Source organism: Pyxicephalus adspersus, chromosome 12 (genome assembly GCF_032062135.1).
Source record: "Pyxicephalus adspersus chromosome 12, UCB_Pads_2.0, whole genome shotgun sequence".
NCBI classification, from domain to species: Eukaryota; Metazoa; Chordata; class Amphibia; order Anura; family Pyxicephalidae; genus Pyxicephalus; species Pyxicephalus adspersus.
In genome coordinates, this window is record NC_092869.1 from 6,308,804 (window position 1) to 6,332,006 (window position 23,203).

The 23,203-nt window shown below is 38.8% G+C and overlaps 1 protein-coding gene across 1 annotated transcript; it reads left to right on the forward strand.

The window, feature by feature from the left end:
• On the forward strand, positions 1-21,079 carry ANKRD34A (ankyrin repeat domain 34A). Its single transcript, XM_072428162.1, has 2 exons — positions 1-989; positions 14,059-21,079. The coding sequence occupies exon 2, from the start codon at positions 14,157-14,159 to the stop codon at positions 15,777-15,779; it is 1,623 nt and encodes a 540-aa protein (XP_072284263.1). The 5' UTR covers positions 1-989; positions 14,059-14,156; the 3' UTR covers positions 15,780-21,079.
• Positions 21,080-23,203: the final 2,124 nt, after the last annotated feature.

Genomic DNA, 23,203 nt, shown 5'->3' on the forward strand with positions numbered 1-23,203 from the left:
AAAATACCACGTTTAACCGCCCAAAAACACGTTACTTGAAGTCTCCCTTCATAGTCATGTGCCAATACATGAAAAAGGTAATTTTAGGTGTCACAACACCTTAACACACAATAATAAATTTAAATGCATCTGAATTATTCTAAAATATATTACAATTTTTGGAGAAGATTATACCTGCCTATAGGCATTTTGCTCCTTTTCCCTTTTTACTACGCATAGAAAATGATCTGGTTTAAAATACTATCAAGGCGTAAAAAAGGCGTAAAACATCCCTGGACAAACACATACATGCCATGCAAGCTTGATCCTAAATCCACCTTTGCTTTACCCATTGACCCCAATGCAATTTGCCAAAATGCAAAATTTCACGATTTGCTCAAAAACTGCAGCAGGTATCTAAAAAAATTCAAGGAGGAAGAATACATTAAGAAAAGAACCATTTTCCCTCCATTGTCTTCCAGATAAATCTGCCACTAAAGAGTTAATCAGTAAAATATTGCAGCCCCTTAAGCTGCATGGAGCATAGCAGGCGAGGCAGGGTTGGAGGAAGCGCAGACCCTGCGCTCTGTATATTGCTGCAGTGTATTTTAATGGAATATATCTACTTCTGCTCTATGGGAAAGGAGCTAAAAATAGCCAATGTGGGTCTCTCAGGGCTTTTCATTCTATGACAGTGACTTGCAGGCACCAGATTGTATGCAGGGCTGCAACACAGGATTCTGCACACTGACACCTCTCTACATTGCCTTTTCTTAGCAATAGACAGGCGATTAGCCTTTTTTTTAAAAATAGGAAATTAAAAAAAAAAATTCAAGATTTATTTTTTCTTTAGAGTCCTATTGAGGGGAGTATTTTTATTTTTCTCACCAGACATGAATTTACTGTGGGAATATTATATAAGGAGGAATTGTCAAGCCAAAACAGCTGGTGTAAGGAACAAGCAAGCCTTCCTTCCAAGCTTTCATGTAGCAGGGGCAGAAGCTTACCAGGTGAGTCTGACATTCCTTGTTACCATCTGTGGGCATATTCTGGGGGGCAGGGGGTTGGGTACGCTGGGGGTGGCAGGGGTCCTGTCCGGATCACATTGTTCCCTTTAATAACCCAGTTACTTTTATTGCATGCTGGATATGGTAATAAGTAATCTAATCTTTGGGTATCTAATCTTTAATCTATCTAATTTTTGGTGTATCTGTCTACTATTTACAGTATATAAATACACCATATACACACATTTCTAAATACATATATATATATACAGCATATATCTGCATCTACACTTCTTATCAACCTTTCTGTAGAATTGTTTTATCTTTCTTTCTTTCTTTTGTATATCTAGCTTTCTTTTTTTCTCTCTTTCTCTCTATTTTATTCTATTCTGCCTATTTCTCCATTCTATTCTATTTATTTTATTTTATTCTATCTATATATCCTTTCTTCTATTTCTCTATAATAACTATCTATCTTTACCTTTCTTTCCTTTTCCCTTTTAATCATATCTATCTATGTATATCCCTCTATCTATGTCTATCCCTCAATCTATCTATCTATCTATCTATCTATCTATCTATCTATCTATCTATCTATTCATCTATCTATCCATCTATCTATCTATCTATCTATCTATCTATCTATCTATCTATCTATCTATCTATCTATCTTTCTATCTATCTATCTATCTATCTATCTATCTATCTATCTATCCATCCCTCTATCCATTATTCACCCCCGACAAATCCCCATACTTGTTATACCTAATAGCCCTTGTTTTAATGTTTCTCTTTTATAAAATCTTGAATATGCTGTACTATAACCATAATAACGCCTCCAAAAATGTCATTATTGTGCCGCGAACCTGCAATCTTTTCTAGAGAGCTCTGGTCGGTGAGTCGGGCGAGACAGAGGTACGGAATATTGGAATGGGGGGGGAGATATTGGAATGCGGCTCCTCCTATTTTATTTTTAGCATCATGAAAGGACGTTTCTGAATCTGCTCGAAATGGGTTAATGAGATAGAGGCCATGCCAGCCTGGTTCCAAGGCAATGTGGCACCTATGCTTTACTATTACCATACACTGGTTTGGTAGGCGGTGGGCAAGGTGCGGAATTCTAATTTTGATGGAATGGTTAGAAAAGAGAAGGTACCTATAATGATGATCATTAGCATTTGGTTTAACCATATTATCTATAATTCTTGGTTCAGAATATGCCAACTACTGAGTCTTGGAGCTGAATTATCAACAAGGTATGTGTTATGGCAAACTACGTGTTGCTATAAATTTTATCAATATGAGGAATGACACACCATGGCTCTTCATATCTGTAGCTTTGGTGCCACGTGCAAGCTCCTCCTTCTCGTACGAGCGCCTAAAGTTATCATTTATGAATCGGGGGATTTCACATGAGCAGAAATGAGGAACATGAAACGCCTATTTAGTAGGTGTCCACAATCTCTGGAAGCCAAGGTAGATAGGTCACTGAAGGACCAAAATGTGGTTGGAATAAATACCAAAAAAAAAATTGCTTTGCAGAAAAAACAACAGCAAGGGAGGGTCTCACGTAGAATAAACAATAGCATAAAATTAGTCAGTTTAGCTGATTTACCAAAATGTGAATCTCTGCAGGAAAAGAAGGATCTTTGATCGTCCAAACATCAGAGAAACCTCTTTCAAGGTACCTAGAAGAGCATTAGAACAGTATAGCTTGGAAATTTGGTAGCTTCACCTTTATCCATATGAATCCATAAGATCTGAATATGTGGCACTCAAGTCTTTTGTTTATAGTTTATTTTGACAAGTACGTGTTTATAAAGCCAGACTTTCCATTCCTTGAGCTGCAGGTCAATGGTGCACCATATGCAGGTCAATTTGCCCTATTATTTATCACAATTGTATTTCTCCAGAGTTCAATTTTACAATATCCAACCTCCTCATTCAATTTACTTCCCAGTGCCTATGCTACTGTGTGGAGGAACAACTATAAGTCCCATAAAATTTAATGAGAGTTTATCAGTAGTAGACAATGGCTGCACTTTACAGCTCCTTTTCACCATGCAAGTCTATAATAATCACCATGCGAGTTAATAAAGTCCATGCACTCCCTATGGCTGGTTTCTTATCTCCATAAGCAGGGAGGCTCGGTGACTGCAGGTATATACAGATTTCCTTCCAGTGGTCAATCTACAGATCAATTCAAAGTGTAATGCAAAAAAAAATATGTTGCAGCATTTTAAAATGTAAAAGTCATATAAAAAATTGACTTCATACAATGCATTGAAAAGTACACAAATATCTGCTCACCAAAAATGAGTTAAGGAGTTCTTATATGGACTAAAAATTCAATATAGGCAACTCTGATTGTTTTGGACAGCTGTCTGAACGGGTATACAATATTAAACCCCGGCATGATAATCAGGTTAACGCTTGATCAGTTGCAATGCTTCTTCATCACCAGAATAGTACAATGCATGGAGAATTGTCCAGTCTTACATTAATATTGTACTTGCATCTTACATTAAGTTGTACAATATATGCTGGATCTTTACCTATTAAACCCTAACCTTCATGTTGCCCCTTCCCAAAAATAGGTCCCAAGCTCTCTGTCAAAGGGCAGGATCTGTATAGGTAAAATGGCCTGACCGCCCCCCTTTTTACAGAATGAATATAACCGTGCTATGCTTGGTTTTTCAACCCAAAGCTGTTTGCAGGTATTACAAATTTTAATAACAATTTAGGTAAGTGTGGAAATGGGGTGTAAAATAATGTAGTGTTAGATACTTGGTAGGTTCACTTCAACAGGCAGTGATTTGTTCTGGAGCATGCTGGGCACAGATGGATGAACATCATAGTCAATGATCAGAACCTCTGGTTCTTGAAATTTTTGGTAGCCTGCTAGACAACTTCAACATGGTGGAGGCATGGAATGACCATTGACTTGGGATTTAGTCATATTGTATCCCCAGCAGAGTTCAACCATCATTTAAACATTTGGTAAAATCAATGAGGTCTTTAGAAAACCTGCTGCTGAACCTTAAGGGCCGTAAAATGTCCAGTAGACGGAGATCATTTGTTTATTGTCATACAAATAATTCCAATAGACGTCACATAGAAAAATGTCCTAGTAGTCAGATAAAATTCTTGGGGTTTAATCCCGTAGTTGAACTTCGAGTTTAGATATTTATGTCAATATAAAATAAAGATAACTTTAATGAACAAACTTTTTTATCTGAGCAAATACAAGAGAAAATAGCCTGGGAGGAGAACATCATCTCGGACCACAAGGTGAAAGTAGTACCATAGGAAAAAGTGATCCAAGGAGAGCCTGGGACACCTTTACCCAACTCTAGTTATTATAGAAGAAGACATGGTTATGAATTGGTTGGTACCCTGCAAGCCTTGATTGAAAGTCAGCTTATGCTTCCCACCAAATAATCAGGAATACCAAATAACACCAAACAAATTATCTGAATTATCTGAAGAAGAAGCCCTTAGAGATTCCTGCTTCATTAGTGTCCCAGAGACATATGGAGCCCAAACGTATATAGACCCTCATTATGAAAAGTTGATTTTGGTCAACCACTTCAGGCATACTGTTCTTGCCCCCATAGATAGGTGGCGTTGTTAATCAATAGTGAGGTGCATTGCGCTGGATGGGGCAGAATGGGCTGAAGCTCAACTTTCCAACCTAAAGAAGGCATTTGAATTGAAATTTTTAGATTTCCCACCACCCCATTGAGAATGCCCACCAGGACAAAACAGATTAAGCAAATCTTTGCAACAAGGACTCAGAAAACCAAGGCTACAGTGTTAGTAACAAATCCTAAGCTTTCTCATAAATCCTCTTCGTTAGCAAAACAATTTTTCTTATTTTGATCTAAAATGTCAACTTCATCTCTTTTCATATTTACCACCACAGCATCTCTCTGAGCAACATCCATAATCTTCAGAACAAGTAGTGTGCATTGGGGAATCATCACCAGATTGCACACATTGGGACTTTAGGTCCCAAAACACCTCTCACAATTTTCCATAGACCTTTTGCATAGGAAACTTGTTGTAACTGTGTGTGTCAGCACAGAGGAGTGCCAACTTAAGCGTTGCGACTCCGAGACTCCATGGATGCCCTATATAGCAACATAGCCACCGGTAGCCAGAAGTATTCTTGAGAAGGTCTTGGATGTCTCATTTTAAAGAAACAAGGAAAGTAAGGATGAAAGTAAACAGAAGTTTAGCAAGCTAGTAAAGCCATAGAACACCTTCTGGTTGGAAGTTGATAAATCAGACTCGTTGACACCAAAACACCAATTTCCCCCTCACTATTGGCCTCAATGCATTTCACCAAGACGGTGATATTTCACCAAACTCTCAATAAACAATGCTAAGATTTAGATACTTGTAAATATCATCCAGTATCCAGCAGAATTAGCCATAATTATAGAAACAATAATGACTCCAACAGTAATGTATACTGAATATACAGACAAACGTTCTGATTTCGAAGAAACGAAATAATGGGATATTAAGAGTCGCCGGGGGAAGACAGGCAGACCTTGTTTAGACGTATAATTACCCATATACACTAATTAAACCCCACCAGCCCACCTCTTGTGTTCGTTCACAATGATCTGAAAAAAAAAAAAGCTGCAGCATATTTCAGAGCCCAGAGGAGTCGGTCCACGAGGATCAACTGAGCTAAAATTACACACAACCCTAAAAAGATCAGAACTCATGAGGATTCGAGCCGCAGATGGTAAGGACTTTCAATTATGTTTAGGTAACATAAAATAATAATAACTAATATTAATTCAATTGCCACCTCGTTAGTTGTTCCCTATATATCCTTGCCTCATTCGTCTTGCCATAGGAGAGAGCGTTTAAAAAAAAAGAAGAAGCATTTGCATAACACAGTGCTGTAAAGGATCATTTGAATTGGTAATACGATGGAGGATGAGTGGCTCCACTCTTGCTCTTTGTAAGCGATAGCAGTATCAAAACACTCCCTTGCACAGCGAGCAGCGGCACTCTCTGTAGCCTGATGAGCTCATATTAATGTGTTAGATCCCTGAGCTAAAAATATGAGAAAGAGAGATGATGTGTAATAAAATGGTTATTAAGGGAAAACTACGGACCCAAAAAATACCCAGCTAAAGCCATCAATATGTAAAAAGAAAGGTTATTTTATTTTCCTGGGAAATAATCTTTAGCCAATTGTGATGCCAGTGCTGCGTCCCATGGTGTGATACTGAAATTATGTCCAGAAACTGCCAACTAGGCCCAGTTTCCAGGGGCCGGTTTTGGAATTTTTGGGATAAAACATGTAATTCCACATGCTGTGTATTTATTATGTATTTATACTTTTTAAAATATATATTTGAGACACACAACAGCACATAAAAACAAAATCTTACCTAGTGCTGGGTTTACACCTTTCTTTAGGCATTTTAATGTGTATATCCATAGGTTCAGTGCTACTTTGTTGGGTTTGCTAGCCAATGAAATGGTACGTTAAATGGGGTTACTGTGGGAAGGGCTGTAAGAATTGGGTGATTGTTAAAAATGCATGTTGCTGGCTTTTTACTTGCTGCCTGGGATTTTCTATAGAACCTGCAACGTGCGTCAAAACACTAATCAATGGACCTGCACATTTTTGGTCAACACACGTCAAGGTAAATAGGAACTAGCGTTATCAAAATGGAAAAAGTGAAAATTTTAGTTATAATGATTAGTGTTGTTGGGATTTGGGTCTGTGATAATCATCGCAAAAGCACTTGTTGGCAATGGCCAATGCCTAGGGTTACGCCTTTCCCTCTACCCCTAGCCCTGCCCGTAGAATAAGTGTATTGGGCTTGTGTATATGTGGCTATGTAATTTTATTCACTATGGACAACTCCACTTCCTAATCTTAACGTCTATACAATATAAACTGTTATTTGAATGTAAATTGTTCTCTAAAATATGACACCACATACAGTGACCCTCTCTGGAGACCTAAAATTCCTCTTTTTGGACCGTCCCAGTGTATACTCCTACCCGTGGTAATATAGCGACACAAAGAGTCTCTCTTCTTTGAATTGAAATTTGCTAAAATAAAGTCTTAGTGTCAGAGAACTGTGAGAGCCGAGTACACACAGTCACGTCTTTTTGGGGGGAAAAATGAGGCGGGGGCTAATCATGTAGGAAGTGGAAAAGATAATTAAGTGCCGCCATTGGGTCAAGCCATTTGGATCTTCCAGACATGAACAAAGTCAGTAATTATGGTGGGGGGAACGCCATTGGAGCATCTAAGAAACCAGAGACTCACTTACTATGGGCTGCCTTCAGAAAACTAAAGAAAGGAGGCAGATTCAAGACCAGTCACCCTGCACGAGGGGGGCAAGTAAGCAGCAGGCTAAGCTTATGTATAATTGGAAGAATAATGTGCTGCCATTGGGTCAAGTAGGATAAAAGAGACAGCGCTGGAGCATGGAGAGGTTATGAAAAATGGTAAATATATTATTTAAAACAGGAAAGGTAAGTTGGGAAGGCAATTAAAAAACATGTACATGGCTTTGGTTTATGTGGGCAAGAATCTGATTGTATTGCTAGAAGGTAAGGGGAAGTACTCTTCTTTCTTTCCAATATAAAAGGAAGTATCGTGTAAGGGTTGATATATATAGGTATATGTAGTGTAACATTCCTTCACAGCTTCCACATTATCGGCACGCAAGACTGCAGAAACTGACCGCAGTGTGTGTTGCATACATTAGGACCTATTGATTCTTAGTGGATTGGTGGAGTGAGTTGTATGGATTCGTATATCCATGTATTCATGCCGCCTTACTAAAAAATAAGCGAAATGATTAGTAAATGTGAGAAATTCCTTCCCCTTCATAGAAATCTGCATTCATTTATTCAGTCATTCTTTCATTCAGAAATTGCATAAACCTACTTAGCTCTGACAACTCTACATAAGCAGTCAGATGTAAAAAAAAAAAGTGATTGTGATAGGAAGAAAGCATTTTCGACAGGGAGTCATGAGTGGCAACCTACACATTTATTTCTGTATGGGTTTCCTTTGAGTGATTTGTATATGTGATATTTCACATTTGTACAAGCTTGATCAACCATGGTTATTTAATATTGAATGTAAAGGTTTGTAGATTTCCCACTGTGGGAATATTGGCCACATGTGGTATGTATGTTTTTTAGTAAGCCAACCTACTTATTTAGTGATGAGGGGAACTAAGAGGCTATTATCCAGGCCTAAATGTTGTCAGATAGGGGTGAGGCTACTTAAAGAATGGGGTTCCTTAAATAAAACCTGCGCCTTGCCCTTTATTGCCCAATACAACAGATTTGCTTTACTGTCCCCCTCCAGGGCAATACATACTTTCCTTCCCTACCACTCTGTTCAGCCACAAGCAGCAAAGAAAAGCTGTCCTGTCTTTGTAAGCTCCAACTGACCCAAATCAGAGCCTACAAAGGGCCAAGAATATTCCCCTCCCCCAAGGAGCGGTTATAGTCCAATCACCAAGTGCCAATGATGTCACATGAGAACCAAATGTTCCTCCATACTTGGGGATTATCTTTGCTCTCATCTTTTAGAAGGAGACAAAGGTAAGGGAGCAAAGCAAATGTGCAGATGTGCTACTGGAAAAGGGGGCATGAAAGCAATAAACTTGAAGGTTTGTCCTAAATAATCAAAGTATGGGTCAGCTTCATACTACAAGTATTCAGAGGGGGCCATGGCGGAGGAATAGGGTGGCATGGGGGCAAATGGAAAGTAAGCTTTAGCAGAGGAGAAAGGGCTTAACCACCACCGAATGAGTAAAGTGGATTTACGCTTTAATTCTGAGTTGTCTACAGAAGTTTATAAGCCCTGAAGTTCTCTAGCATCTGCCAGGCTTTTTTTGGGTTTGTTCACTATGCTCTAAATAGGGCAACCTAGAGGTTTTATTTTAGGTCTACACAAAGCTTTTTTTGCACTGTAGATGACTATCAGGACAGGAATCTTTTTTTGGATCAATCTTAGAATGATATGACACAGTTCCAGCTCCTAACACGTTCAACCAAACAACTCGTGACTCTCGTATCTGGCACTGGTACTGTGTGAATCTGACAAGGGACGCTTGAAACTGCTTTTAACTAGCAAGGTTTTCTATCTATCAAAATATTAGCTATATGCCATATTTGTTGTAATCTGTGTTTACATTTGTTCGTCATAAGACAGCTGGAGATCACCCATTTGGACCGCCATTTAAGCAAACCCAACCCTGTCCCACATCCCTTTTAGACCTGATGTAATTTCAGATGGGGTTTGTAGAGGGGCTTTCTGGCGTTAACCTGAAATGAATAGAGGGTAAAATGAATGGAGGGGAAAGGGTAATTTAACCCAGTTGTAACTGTATTTAGGTCATCTGATGACATTTTGTTCCTCGTGTTGAGATTAAGTTTCTAGGATTTGTCCTCCCTACTGCTGGATTTTTAGAACACACAAAGTAGGACGTATGCACCTATATCTTCAGGACATGAACAAAGTCAGCAATTATGCCGATTGGAACAACATTGGACCATCTAAGAAACCATGGGCTCAATCATTATGGGCTACCTGCAGAAGGTAGCAGATTCAAGACCCTAAACCAAGACAGAGAGCAGTAGTGATCAATCTTTCTTTCAGGAAGCTCCTGCACCAAGCTTCACACTGGATTACTGCACAGACCAGAAGAAATACAAAATGCTCAGAATAATGTAAGAAAACACAAAGCGTCTGTATTTGGACAATATTTGCTTATTCTGAAGTTAACCTTTAATAATAATGCACTCACATGAGTCTTATAAGGTAGAGCCCATAACAAGCCTGGGGCAATCTACCATCCGCCAATGCCAGTAAAGAGGCTGTGCGCTCTTGAATCCATGTGGTACAAAACCAGATAATTCAAAGTAGTGGACCCACTTGAAGCCGACATGGGTACCCCTACTTCTAGGTTTCAAGTAAAGAAAATAGCCAACAAAATGCATGGAAAATTAAACTACAAGAACACTGTTGTCTTTCATTTTAAGGTCCTCTTCATCGGAGTCACACATCCATATTTTTTAGTGCACTAGGCCATTACGCCCTGTTGGACCTCCCTTGTCTATATATAAGGTACTGCAAAACCTGTGCAAACTGAAGGCTTCTCATACAGTTCATCTGGCCAAAGTGTTATTCATCCTGGGATTCCCACCTATTGAAAACTCCAATGCAAGTGATTCCATTTGCATTTCTTCTCATCCATGCAGGTAGTCCATTGTCTTTAGTTGGCTCCTTGACTCTTCACTTTGAGAAGAGGCATTACAAATACATCAATAGTGCAGAACTAGAAAGATGGAAGTCTGATTTTGAAATAGGTAAATATGGTTGCCCCTAGTCCATATATAATTCCAATTTATACATAAAAGAAAGAATGTTAACATATTTTATGGACTAATTTATGTCCAACTGACCTACATAGTTATGTAAAAAAATCAAAATGTTATACTTTTTTTTTAAAAAGCATAATAGATTCCCTTTGCATGTGGCTTGTTTGTTTCTAATAGACAGTGGTGTTAATGACGGTGTTCTTCATCCCAACTGAATGCATCCCCCCCCCTCCTCCTGCGAGCAGATAGGCAGTAATTGCTCCCAGAGCTCTTGTGCCTGTTGAAAACGATTGCTGGCAATAGATGTAATTTAATGTAGACCTGCTGTACTTCCTCTGTATACACATGGAGGATAGAGCCTGAGAGGGGAGCACACATGCAAATGGCCTTCTGGATTCCACCAATCAATTACACTGAGTCCATCCAATTACTTATCCCAAGTGCCATTCTCTAGAGAGATGAACTCTTAGATGTCTCTGCACTGGCACCTTTGCCATGTCTATCCGGCTTCTACCAATTCTGTACTGTAACCTGAGATAGAAACAGGGAACCTGTCAGTAGACTATGCATTTCAGCAATCCTAGCATAAAATACATTGCATTTACCGTATTTTATGCATGTTGTTTACCTGTGTAAGCCTTTCTTGTTTAGACATCTAAAAGCCCCAAGACTTCTATTGGGTGCCGCCATCTTGGATCTGATGTATTTCTAGTATAATCAGAGCTGTCACTCATTTAGCACATAGTATTCCACTTAGCTGCTTTCTAAGCAGCTTCATAAAGTGTATAAAGTGAGTAGTGGTGCTCAAATTTCTCCATGTTGGATTCGTCTCATGCCTGGCAAATATTATGCTAAACCAGGTTCTACAATGTTCAGACATTCTAAACTGAGCCTCATAAATACAATTTAAGTCTTAATGGCTGACAACGGACGTTGTCTTGTTTGCAAATCTCTGCAGTGACTTTGAATACTCATCATTGATAAGCTTGGAGAGTTCTCAGCCATCGCTAAAGTATGCAGGAGGAACCACAGGGCTCAGAGGGTAACCAGGCACCTGGAAGTATTTTGGATGTAGGGATTCTGCCAAAAGTTGAACCTCCTAGGACCTGCCACCCATAAGTAAAAAAGCAGAACACCAACTCTAATACTTATAATTAGTGTGGAACTTCTTCTTGCCAAAGACTTCTCCCCTAAATGTCTTTGGTTTTCTTGGTTGAATGGGCCACCATCCTTTAATGGGCTCACTATACAACCCTGAGCAAGCAAACCAATGAAGCAATTCATTGTATAATATGTTCTATGTATAATAGGTTCTATCTCTTCAACCTACTCTTCATTCATCTTCCATTTTAGGATGGCCTTGTAACCAGCCATGGTAGAGTTAGAAGTAGACACCAACCAAGCTACCAGTGTGCTTCTAAGTTTAAGGTTTGTAACAGGGCCACATAAAGAGGCAGGAGCAACATTTTGTTGACTGGTTTTGTTTTATTAAATGGTTTGCTGCGGATTACTTGAAAAAAAAGATGCAGGGCAAACTATATCTGCTTGTAACGATATATAGGATTGGCCGAAACTGTCTCTAAGCAGGCAAGACCTTCAAGGAGTACTAATCCAACCTTTTTCCCCAAAGCTTGATCACAGGCTTCAAACATGAGCATTCTTTTACCTACCATGTCTGCCCATTATGCAGGGTAGTTCTCAGATACCAGACAGGGGGCCTCTAACCCCGTTTGTAGGATAGCACCATAAAAATACAAGAAGAACATAAAAATTACAAGAAGAAAAGGTCTGAAGCTGCCTTCTTTTCTCTGCAAGCCTTTATTTGCAAAACATGAGAGACCCAAGGGGCATTTTCACCCTTCTCCACCTTACCAGCCCTTTCCTGAGCACATCATAGGTCTCTTTTAACAAAAACACTTGATGTAGTAAAAAGAAACCACGATGGACCTTGAGGATTTTGGTGTGAAGTATTAAAAGCATCTGTTCCATGTTCTGTTGAGGGACGTGACCATACTGTTCTTGTCAAAATGAGCGTTATTGTTCTTAACATTAAATACAGAGCTTGTGGGTAATCTTCATTTGTTCTTGTCCACAAATATAAGTATTCATGTTAGCAGGGCTTTGATACACGCATGCTGTGTAAAAAATACATTTTCCAAGTGTATCGGAATGAGTATTCCCATTTTCACAATGGCATTCGGCTAATTTGGGTGTAATTCTAAAGAGACTTAAAAATAAAAAACACCCACTCTAAAAAAAGTCTAAATGCTTATCTGTCTTGTGGGTGGTGGGTTCTTACGAAGATATCTTCAAGACTACTGGCCTTCAGAAGAACCTTTAGCACCTATTACTTTAGCGGGTTTTAGATTGCATTTCCAGCCACAAACTGTAATTCCATTTGCCAACCCTTAGGTCTCCACTAGAAAAATATAGTGCTGTTGGGTAGGTGGCAGAAACTACAACCAACACTGGACTACGTCTGGTCAACATGACGTCCTATATTGCCTACTGGAAGCTCATGTTATAGGGTGACAACCTTCATAGCTTCCAGTCATTTATTAGTTATTAATTGATTGGAAGTGGCTCCCAGGTCTAAGGATGGTGGCACCTACATTTCATTGAGCTGGCCCTGGGGACAATAGGATTTAAAGTCCTATGGAAAGTGTCCATTTGACCTTTCTGTTGGGTGCTCAGTACTCTCTAACCACCCTCAAAGTGGACAATAGATATTGAGTGATCCAGGATGGGTGGCTTTGCACTAATGTAAGTGCTTTGTGTGCAAGTTTAAGTGTATTTAAAAAATGGGGAGAGTTTCTTTTTCAATCTTTCTTTCTTTCAAATAATTTGAGTACAATAAAGCAAAAAATGTATAGAACTATGACACATAAAATGTAAAATAAAAGCAAACAATAGAGGCAAACACAGATGGGACACAGCAAAGACTTTCCCCCAGACAGTGCGGATTGGTTGAGTGGTCAGTTTCCACCATTCGTTGATGTCCCCTTGGAAAGGAGTTAGGTTTGCTTGGGAGGGGGATTAGGATAGCTGATTTGTAGATATAACTGCAGGCATTGTGGTGAAGGTTGGTATTTTTGCTAATGGAGCAAAGGTGAGTAATAGGAGTGATATTCGTGTAGGTGTTTGTAAAATGAAATGATTTGAAGTAGCTGGAAATTTATTAGTAAATTGGTAATTGTTTTCTATACCGCTATGTCTTTTCTGTACACTCAAAAGTTACCAGTTCAACATGTAGTAAAGAGCGATCAGCCTATGCCTTTTTGTGTGTCTTTGTACCCACTGTTAGCAGCAATGATGAAAACCTTTCTAAATATCCAAGTCAACAGTGACACCAACTGGCTTTCCTTAAAAGCCTCCAGCATTCAAACTACGAGTGCCAGAGGTTTTGAAAACTAGAATTTTGATTAAAAAATTAAAATGCTTAATTTTTGTAAAAATATTTTACAAATGCTTTTTAATACAGATCTGGAATATGGATCCTCTCGTAGAAAAAACAGCTTCCTTATATGTGGTTAATCATATTTAGCTGTTTGTTTGGAGTTTAGCTATATATTTTATATAGGAACACGATTCTATCAACTATTTGTTACACAATTAATTAAATTGTAATGTTCCTTTTTTTATAAAAGTGCTAATTATTTTTCTCTCTGTTTTTTCTTTTATACAGAAAGAACATCTGGCTTGTAGAATGTGCCATTCCAACACACCTTAGCATTCCCGCTTCAGTTTAGCAGATAATCTATCTGTTCCGGACCAACTTTACCAATGAGAGACTCTACCATGTTGCATACCGAGGGCAGTGCCTTACTGAAGGCTGTCTGGCAGGGTAAATTTAGACTGACCCGCCTCTTGCTGGAAGGAGGTGCGTATATCAATGAAGGCAATGCCCAGGGTGAAACCCCTTTGATAGCAGCCTGCTTAGCCAAATATGATGATCCCCAAAACAAAGCTCGGATGGTGAAATACCTTCTGGAAAATGGGGCTGACCCTAATATGCCAGACAAGATGGGTAAGACAGCTTTAATGCATGCTTGCGGCAATCATACTGGGGCAAGCGTTGTGTCTGTGCTGCTGGAACATGGTTCAGACCCAAGTCTGAAAGACTATTCTGGCACATCGGCCCTCATGTATGCACTTAATAAGGGCGACCGAGAAACCTTAAGGGTCCTCCTGGATGCCTGTAAAGCCAGAGGGAAAGAGGTCATCATTATTACCACAGATACCTCTCCTTCTGGTACTAAAAAAACAAAACAGTATCTTAACTCACCTCCTTCACCTGGAATCGATGATAAGCAATCACCATCCATATGCATGTCACCTTCAGACATTGACTTAAAAACATCACTTTCCCCTGCCAGCGAAAAAGAAGAGGCACGAGATGTTTTCAACTTTAACATGGGTACCAGGCTTACCTGTCCTACATCCAGCAAATTAGAGATTAAAACTTCTGAACACCTACCAACAAAAGGCAGGATGGTCAACAAGAAACAATTAAAAAGGCTTAACTCTGAACCTTGGGGTTTGGTGGCCCCATCTGTTCTGGCTGCTTCTCAACTTTCCGTACCTCAAGAAAAACCCTCAGAAGAATCTGAAGAGAAGATTATTTCAGAGGTCAATAACCTCTCCATCAACAAAAGATCTTTGCTTTCTAGGCGTCATAGTATAGAGGGACAAGACTCATCTTGTTTTAAGAACAGTGAGCAGTCTTCTGAGGAAGATCCCTCTGGACCAGACTCCTCATGGGCTGACAAAGTTCATTTAAGCCACCTACACCAGCCACTCTCAAGGCGCAACACAGCCCCTGAGACTCAGGAAACAACTAATGTCACCTTGGCTCCAACGATTGGAACTAATTTACGTGGGGTTCCTCATCATAAGTTGACACGTATGGACCATTACGAATCGGATTCCCATCTTTGCCCTGATTCTATTCCAGGTTCTCCAGACTCTGGGCGGGTTTCCTTGGAGAGGAGAAAATACAATGCTTCTCCATTAACACTTTTCACCAGTTCCTCTAGAGAATCCTTGGAGAGTATTCCCAGTGCTGTCTCCCCAATGACTGTTCGGAGAAGGACTCCTGGTCTCCTTGAAAGACGGGGATCTGGGACCCTTCTTTTGGATCACATATCTCATACTAGACCGGGCTTCTTACCACCGCTTAACGTCAACCTAAACCCTCCAATTCCAGATATCCGATCAAATGGCAAAGCTCCTTCACCAGTACACGGCAGCCAGAAAACATTAATTCCTGTAGCCCCAAGCTCTCCGAAACACTTTGATGCCAAAGCCAAAAAGAAACTTATAAGAAGGCATTCTATGCAAACAGAACAGATTAAACAGCTTGCCAGTTTCCAGAATCTTTTCACTCAAAATGAATCCTCCAATTAAAGGGTTATTTACCGTATTAACAAAATAGAATATAAAAAGGAAGGAAATGCTTGTAACATTCACAAATATATATGTAAATTCTTTAAGTCTGTAGCAAAATCTAAAACACTGGGAATGGCTCTCCATGGTATCCTGAGGCGACTGAAAGGTGGGCATATATGGATTTAAAATGATATAATCAGACCTGAGAATACAGCTTTTATAAAAAGTTAAACTTTACATACATTTATGTGAATGTTATCAGTAGACTCCCAAAATCAAGCAACTGAAACTAGTGTGATAGCCATCATATAACGTTACATTATGGCTCTGTGTGATTAAAATGGAGACACCTATGAAAATGACACAATTTTTGATACCTTGAATGGTTTTCACACCCTACAGTAAGAAGACAGGTCCAGTTTTATATAAAGAACCAGAGGTTTTACGTAGTAATTTTAACCATAAATGTGAATATTAGATTTTAGTAGCAACTAGGGTGACCAAATCTGTATTGAAGTTTAACTATTGATTCAGAAAATTACTCTTCGTCACCCCTTTTTGATGAAGTTGTTTAAGACACCACTATTTACTAAATCTTGTATTTTGCACGCAAACTTCAACAAAAAGTCAGTAAAGACAGCACTTACATTAATTTTAAATATTTTACCCATCAAATTTTGAAAGTTGAATGTATAATATAGAGTAACTATTACTATGATTTCCATCCTAATGATAATATTACAAGCAAAGCACACGCAGAGATCACATTAACATTTATATATGTATAAATATATACTGTATATGAATGTGATAGTAGAAGGGGCATATCATGGAAAACGGGCGTTGTTTTATGTACAAGGGATTTGTTCTCTTCTGTATCTTAGGGTATCTTACAGCACTTTGCCCTGTAATATGTATAAATACAAATATATAAATATATATCTATATATCTATATCTAGAAAGATAGAGATTAGGGACACACAGACGTGGTTGTGTAAACACATATTTATTTATATACACGCACACCTATATGCACATGTGTATGAAGATGACAACATAACATTTTCTGTAAAGGATGTACATTAAACTCCTTGTTATCAGCACGGCGCTATTTTTGAACAGGATCATTTTGCAGACCTGGCGCAGACCCCATTACCGTACCTAAAAATTAACTTGCAATATTCTACTTTTTTATTGATTGTAAAATGGTTCTGCTAATAATTGTACAAAAATGCCAGCTCAGTAAAAAAAATATTCTGGATTTGTTTAAGATGTTGAGCCCCTAGAGATCAAACTAAATGAAGTGCCCCTTACTGTACCCAAAATAGTATAAAGGTCTTCCATTGTGTTAGTGGTAATTGTCAGCCCCTAGGGAATTACCTTCTCTTGTAATTTTGCATGATTAGCCCTTATAGAAAGAGATGTAATTGGCGCATGGCATGTGATTGCGTTAAACTAATTCAAGCTGGATTTTTTTTTTTTAAACTTGATGTCCAATTATTTAGTAATAGCCTTAAAGTTGTTTCAGTGACTCAGTATACTGATAAGTTATAATATAATTATCAAATATGTAATATATATAATATTAGATATATTTTTGACTAAACTAAGAATAATTAATTAGTTAGCTGCCTATTTAAGATAAATGTCATTCCTCAAGTGAAAATTATATTCTTCTTGAAGAAAGTTCTGCAGAGCTCTGTCATTGCAAACAATTGTGAATTATTTTTTTAATACTTTCGGTAAATATCTATACCTAAAATGCATTTTTAAATGTAATCCTGGTTCTAGCCAAATTGGCTTTCAAATTTCTATTACATTTTATTTTTGGCCCCACTTCTGAGATTTTGCCCCATTTCTTGTTTATGTGACCACCTTTAAGGGGGAAAGGCTGAAAGGCATAGATAGCAATAAAAAGATTGTCAGTTGCTTTAGTGATCCCTGATCTCCCCAAAAATGTGTGTTTTGCCCAACTGAAGGGATCTTCCATTACTTTCTGTTGCAAAAGAAAGCAAGGTAAAATCCTCCCAGTATGGACATAAGTGTTATTACAGCCTTTCCCCTTCGATTCCAAATTTAAAAAAGTATTGGATAGAGTTGTGTATATTTTAGGGGGGGGGAGGGGGCTTAAAATATATACTTCTAAATTGTCCTTAACATAAGCACCCTTAGATACATTCATGCACAATTTAGGCTCTGCCCCCAAATGTTTCCGCTAATTTTTCCAAAATATGATGGAAGGGGTCATAAAGCAATTCCAAGATGTAGAAGCTACCCTTGTGACCTACTTTCCTGATATTTGGATTGGGCCACCCAACAGGTAAAATTGGGATGTTGCCATTATTCTTGGGGGGTTGTTAATATACCCGGGCTATTGGTTTAAATTACACTACAAGGTATCATAAAGGTATTAATTGAACTTGAGTCTTAAAATCCTTATAGAATGATATTATTTTTGTGGTAGATAAAATTTAAGCAATGTGTTCAAATATTTTATTATTGCAAAAAAGACTATAGTTGTAAACTGTAACCAAATATGTTTCTATGCGTTGAGTGAATACTCTTATACCATTGTAGTAAAATTATTGCTTTCTTAGGCCACCTGTAATGATTCACAATGTTCATTATATTAATGAACTGAACTTTGATTTCATATTTAGACATACATTTTACAGCCAAAAATATGATGACCATCACAACCACTACATGGCCTAGAGCAGAGTTTCTCAAACAGGGTTCTGTGGAATCCTTGGGTTCCCTTATAGGTTGCTAGGGGTCTCTTGGGCAATGAGCAGTTTGTGACTCTCAGGTCAGTTTAACATATTTTTATTATATTTCTTGGTATCTGTAAGTGTGGCAGCCATCCCAATGACCAACAGTGTAAGAGGCATTGTTCCGAATGACCACTAAGACAATGTACAGTAATCTGTGGATATAGTAATTATAGTAGGGGTTCCTTGAGGTCCTGAAAACTATTTCAAGGGTCCCCCCATGGTAAAAAAGTTTGCGAAACACCCTTCCCCAAATTATTGATTTTAGGTACTGAAGGGTATGAATAATGCTCTAGCATACAGAGACATTTTATGCAATTGTGTGCCCCCAACCTTGTGATGTTTGGAGAAGGTCCTTTTCTGTTCCGGAACAAAGACAGCTTCATAAAGACATCATATAGGCAGGTTGGTGTGAAGGAACTGATCATTAGGATGAATTAGAGCCCCATTTGTAAGCCAGGTCTTCTTAACCAACAATATCTCACAACTTATTCAATGACTGGAGATGTGTCGAGATAATGATCACTTGTTGTCTGTGGTCACTTTTGGAGCCTTAATTTCAGTTGATTGTAGCAATATGTCTTCAGAAATACTCATTACTCATCATTAGATACAAGAGGTTTCTATGTAAAGAGGAACTACCTGTACCTCTTTAACCTACCATATGGATTTCTACTTCTATTCTGTCAGTAGTAATATTTAGTCAGTAAGGCATCACCCATATTTCCTGGTTCCAGCTTACTGTGCCACCTCTTTGGCATGGCCAACGTATTAGGTATAAATGGATGGTGGATTTCACTGATTCCACACAGCCCGTTCTGCATTGATATAATAGGCATTTATCTTTGGGTTGTACTCCTCTGGAAAACATGGACCCCATTCTGTACGGATAATGTATGTACCCAAGCCAAACCTTATTTGGAAAACTTGATCATCACACCATCGTTCTTAGCAATTTATCATTACCACTATTTTTACATTGTTACCCATCTGTTGCCTTCAGCTTATCCATGTGGACCAGTCTAACTCGAAATCAAGCTCAGGAACCCATCTTTATAGCTGTTCACAAAATAGTGTATGAATTTATCATACTGGGAAGTTAGACAAGCCTTGAACATCATACATGATCCTATTTTCATGAAACATAGATGCTCCTAGACATCAGTTTTCATTGAGTTGGACCAAGGTTTGGTCTTCATTCTTCTTGAGACTTTGACTGTTGACCGATCTTCAATACATTGGGGCCTCTGGTGGTGGCCCTTGAGCTGAGATCACTGTAGTAGCAGTTTACCGCACACTCTAATTCTTCTTAGCTCAACATTTTGGCCTACGAGTACCTAATGTGGCCATGCAATTATATTACAGAAGCCACGGAAATTAAACAGCTTGGCACGTGAGTTGACTACTCCTTGTAACCACAAATCTACAGTCTATGTCATCCTTTCTCAACCATTTTACCGTAGAGAAACCATTGAAATATTTTTTAGGTTTTGTAAAACCCCTGATAATAATTATTGGAAGGTTGGTGGGAAAAATTCCCCTTTTACACTGGTGGTCAGAATACCAACCTTACCAACAGTTAAAAACATTGCTGCCATGCGACACGTTCTATGGAGTGGCACTAGACCTGCAACCATGCGGGCACCAATAAATTGGAGGTGAGTTAGGCACTGCTCAGGGAACCATCAGCAACATTGGAACCTTGGATCTCACGGAACCCTGGTTGAGAATGGCTGGTATATTTATTACATTGTCAGAGCCCTTCTCAATGTTTTCTCCTTTCTCAACCAACAGACACCCAACAGGGCCAAACGTAAAGCAATAACCACCAGCCCCGTCCATGGAAATGAATGTCAAAAGCCATCTTAGCTTCGCTGGTGGCCAAACAACCATAGCTGGTAATATAATCCAATATTATTTCATGGCCAATAGTATCACATATCTTTAATAGTCTGCACTTACCTAATCACCTGGACTGACTTGGCCTTACCCGGCTATATGGAGCTAGGTGATCCTTAAGAAAACAAAAATTCTTCTGTTATGGAGATTCCTGTTCTTTTTCTGAAATGCCGTCTGTACAACTGCTACTTTAAATTTCTCATATGCATTGAACAACAGAGAAAACTACTTTTAAATGGCAGAGAATATGTATACACAAGTGTGTGTATGTGCATCGGTGTATGTATAGCTATAGATATGTGTCAATTGATATATATTCTGTGTGTGTGCATAGATCTGTACAGTGCGTGTAGATAACAGTATATACCGTCTGTGAATGCCTAGACAACTAACGCCTAGAACTTTCAATTGCATTTATGTCTTGTGTGCACAAGATGGCGCTGTTGCCTGAGGTTTCCAGTCTATTGATAAAACAATAAGTAGCGGGTGGGTGGTGGTGGTTGGGTGGGAGGGGTTGGCAGTTTGGGAATAGGCGGAGCATAAAGTTGCTGTGTTTTTTTTTCCTTCTTCAGACAGGATAACCCAATTTGTCAATGAATACCTAATTATGTAGATTATGGAGCTGTAAAATAAAAAGAACAAATAAATATTTACCACAGTGCCGGATCGGCAAGTTGGTGTGTTTTTTATTTTTGATTAATTCATTACTTTGGGCATTATTTTAAAGAAGAACCCAATCACCGGGTCAGATTCATACATATGTGCTGCTTCAGGTTGTGTGTTACCATGCTTGGCAATAGGGCAGCCTATTCCCTAGGTTGCCCAATGCTCCATGGTGGTCCAAAAATTGGATTTGAACTATTTTCCCGAGCACACCACATGGAATGAATGACACCACATTACACAATACATGGTAGGTGCTATTCGCCACACGTGAAAGTACAGGTTATTGCATGACGTTCACACGTCATTCCTACACGTGAATACAAGCTTCATCATGGAAAAATGCACCTCTTGGGGCAAATAGAAGGTCCACTTTTCTGGCAACCCCCTGTCCCACTGATACAAATTGTCTAAAAAAAAGCCATTGGTACACAAAGAGGTTTATAAAGCAGTGACATTCACTGAAACATTCCCTGGTGGAGAATATTCTAGGTCCATGTGTTTCAATGGCAGTTGTAGATTGTTCACCAAGAAACCACCAAAGAAGTCCTCAACCCCACCCCAAAAAACAACCTCCTCAACTACTTCATTCTCAAAAATGTTTAGGTTGTTCTGGTCTTCCATGCTTCTGGGTGGCACAAACAAAATCACCATACCTTCTGGCCAGAGCTGGGAGCTCAAGATGCCATGAAAACCCACCTCTTCCAATGGTTTGACGACACATTACACAATATTGAAAAACCTGCCCTGTAAATGCCATGCAGATGTTCCACAAAAAACGATCCACCTTACCAAAAAAAGTGTCCTACTGATATCTTCGATTGAATAGTGCTCTTGCAACACCTTACCTGTGGGAATGTGTCTCAAGTGAAAAAATAGCTGACTTTTAAAAACTCCTGACCATACTCTACATTTTCTTTATGTAAAAGCTACTTGCTTTTTTTTGTTTTACATCATTTTAGCTTGAGCCACGCTCCCATGTTCACCCTTGACCCCCTCCTCCTAGCAATTTTGGTGACAATATTCTCTTCAAAACTTTGTGAACAACTCAGAATGTCATTAGGTGGCTTTGAAAACATATTGCCCTGACAAACTGTTGAATGGTAACACAAAATGCTGTTTAGAATTTTTGTCCATTTTGGACATGTTCCCACACGTCTCCCCCTCAATTTTGATGACAATACCATGTCATGAGGCTTTGCAATTAACTCACGGATTCCTCATTGTGAATTCACAAAACAGTAATAATTAGACTAATGCTTACAAAATTGTGACAACATGCAAAAATTATAGGCATCACTTCAGCTAATCAACCCCTACTACCCAATACTTTAGGGTATTATTAAGCATGTGACTTATTCAGTGTGACAGCAGCGCACTGGTAGTTGGTGATTGGCCCAGTCCCGTCACATGGGGTAGGTTGGGAATCCTTAGCCCTGTGTAACTGAACAGCTTGCAAAGGCCTTGTCTTCACTCCTGGAGCTTAATAGAGGGGGAGCAAAGGGAACACCAATTCATTTTAACACTAATCTTCCCTTAAGAAGGGCCTGATTAATCAAAACTCTCCAAGACTGGAGAAGATTGACTATCATGGGAGAACCTGGGTGACCCAGCAAACCTGGATTGAAACTAAACTAATAGCAAATAGTTTTTTTTAATTCATTCAAGGTTTTCTGAATCACCCAGGTTCTCTCATAAGAGTATTGCTGTTGGCTTCCACCATTTAGATCATGATGTCAGCAGCCCCAGCGGATTTGGAGCTGTCATTCATATCAAACCGTATAGAATTTCCCTTTGCTACATAAAAAGGTTATGTGATGGACAAAGGAACTGGGCCAACACAGGCCCTTATTAGACAAATTGACTCTTCTTATTGTACTCAGATTTTCCAACTGGTTCAAAGACACATTGCAAGTGGTTAAAAAATATTTTTAGAAGACAAAAACAGTGCAAGTATGTTTTATGATCATTATTTGTTTATACTTTTGTGACCTGGTGAAAAATTCATTTCCAGTTTAGCTATGAAAATATAAATGATCACATTTCTCTTTATTAAATATTCCCTATGAAGAAGCAAACGTTTCGTCTCTAAAAGTTCCATTTCTGGT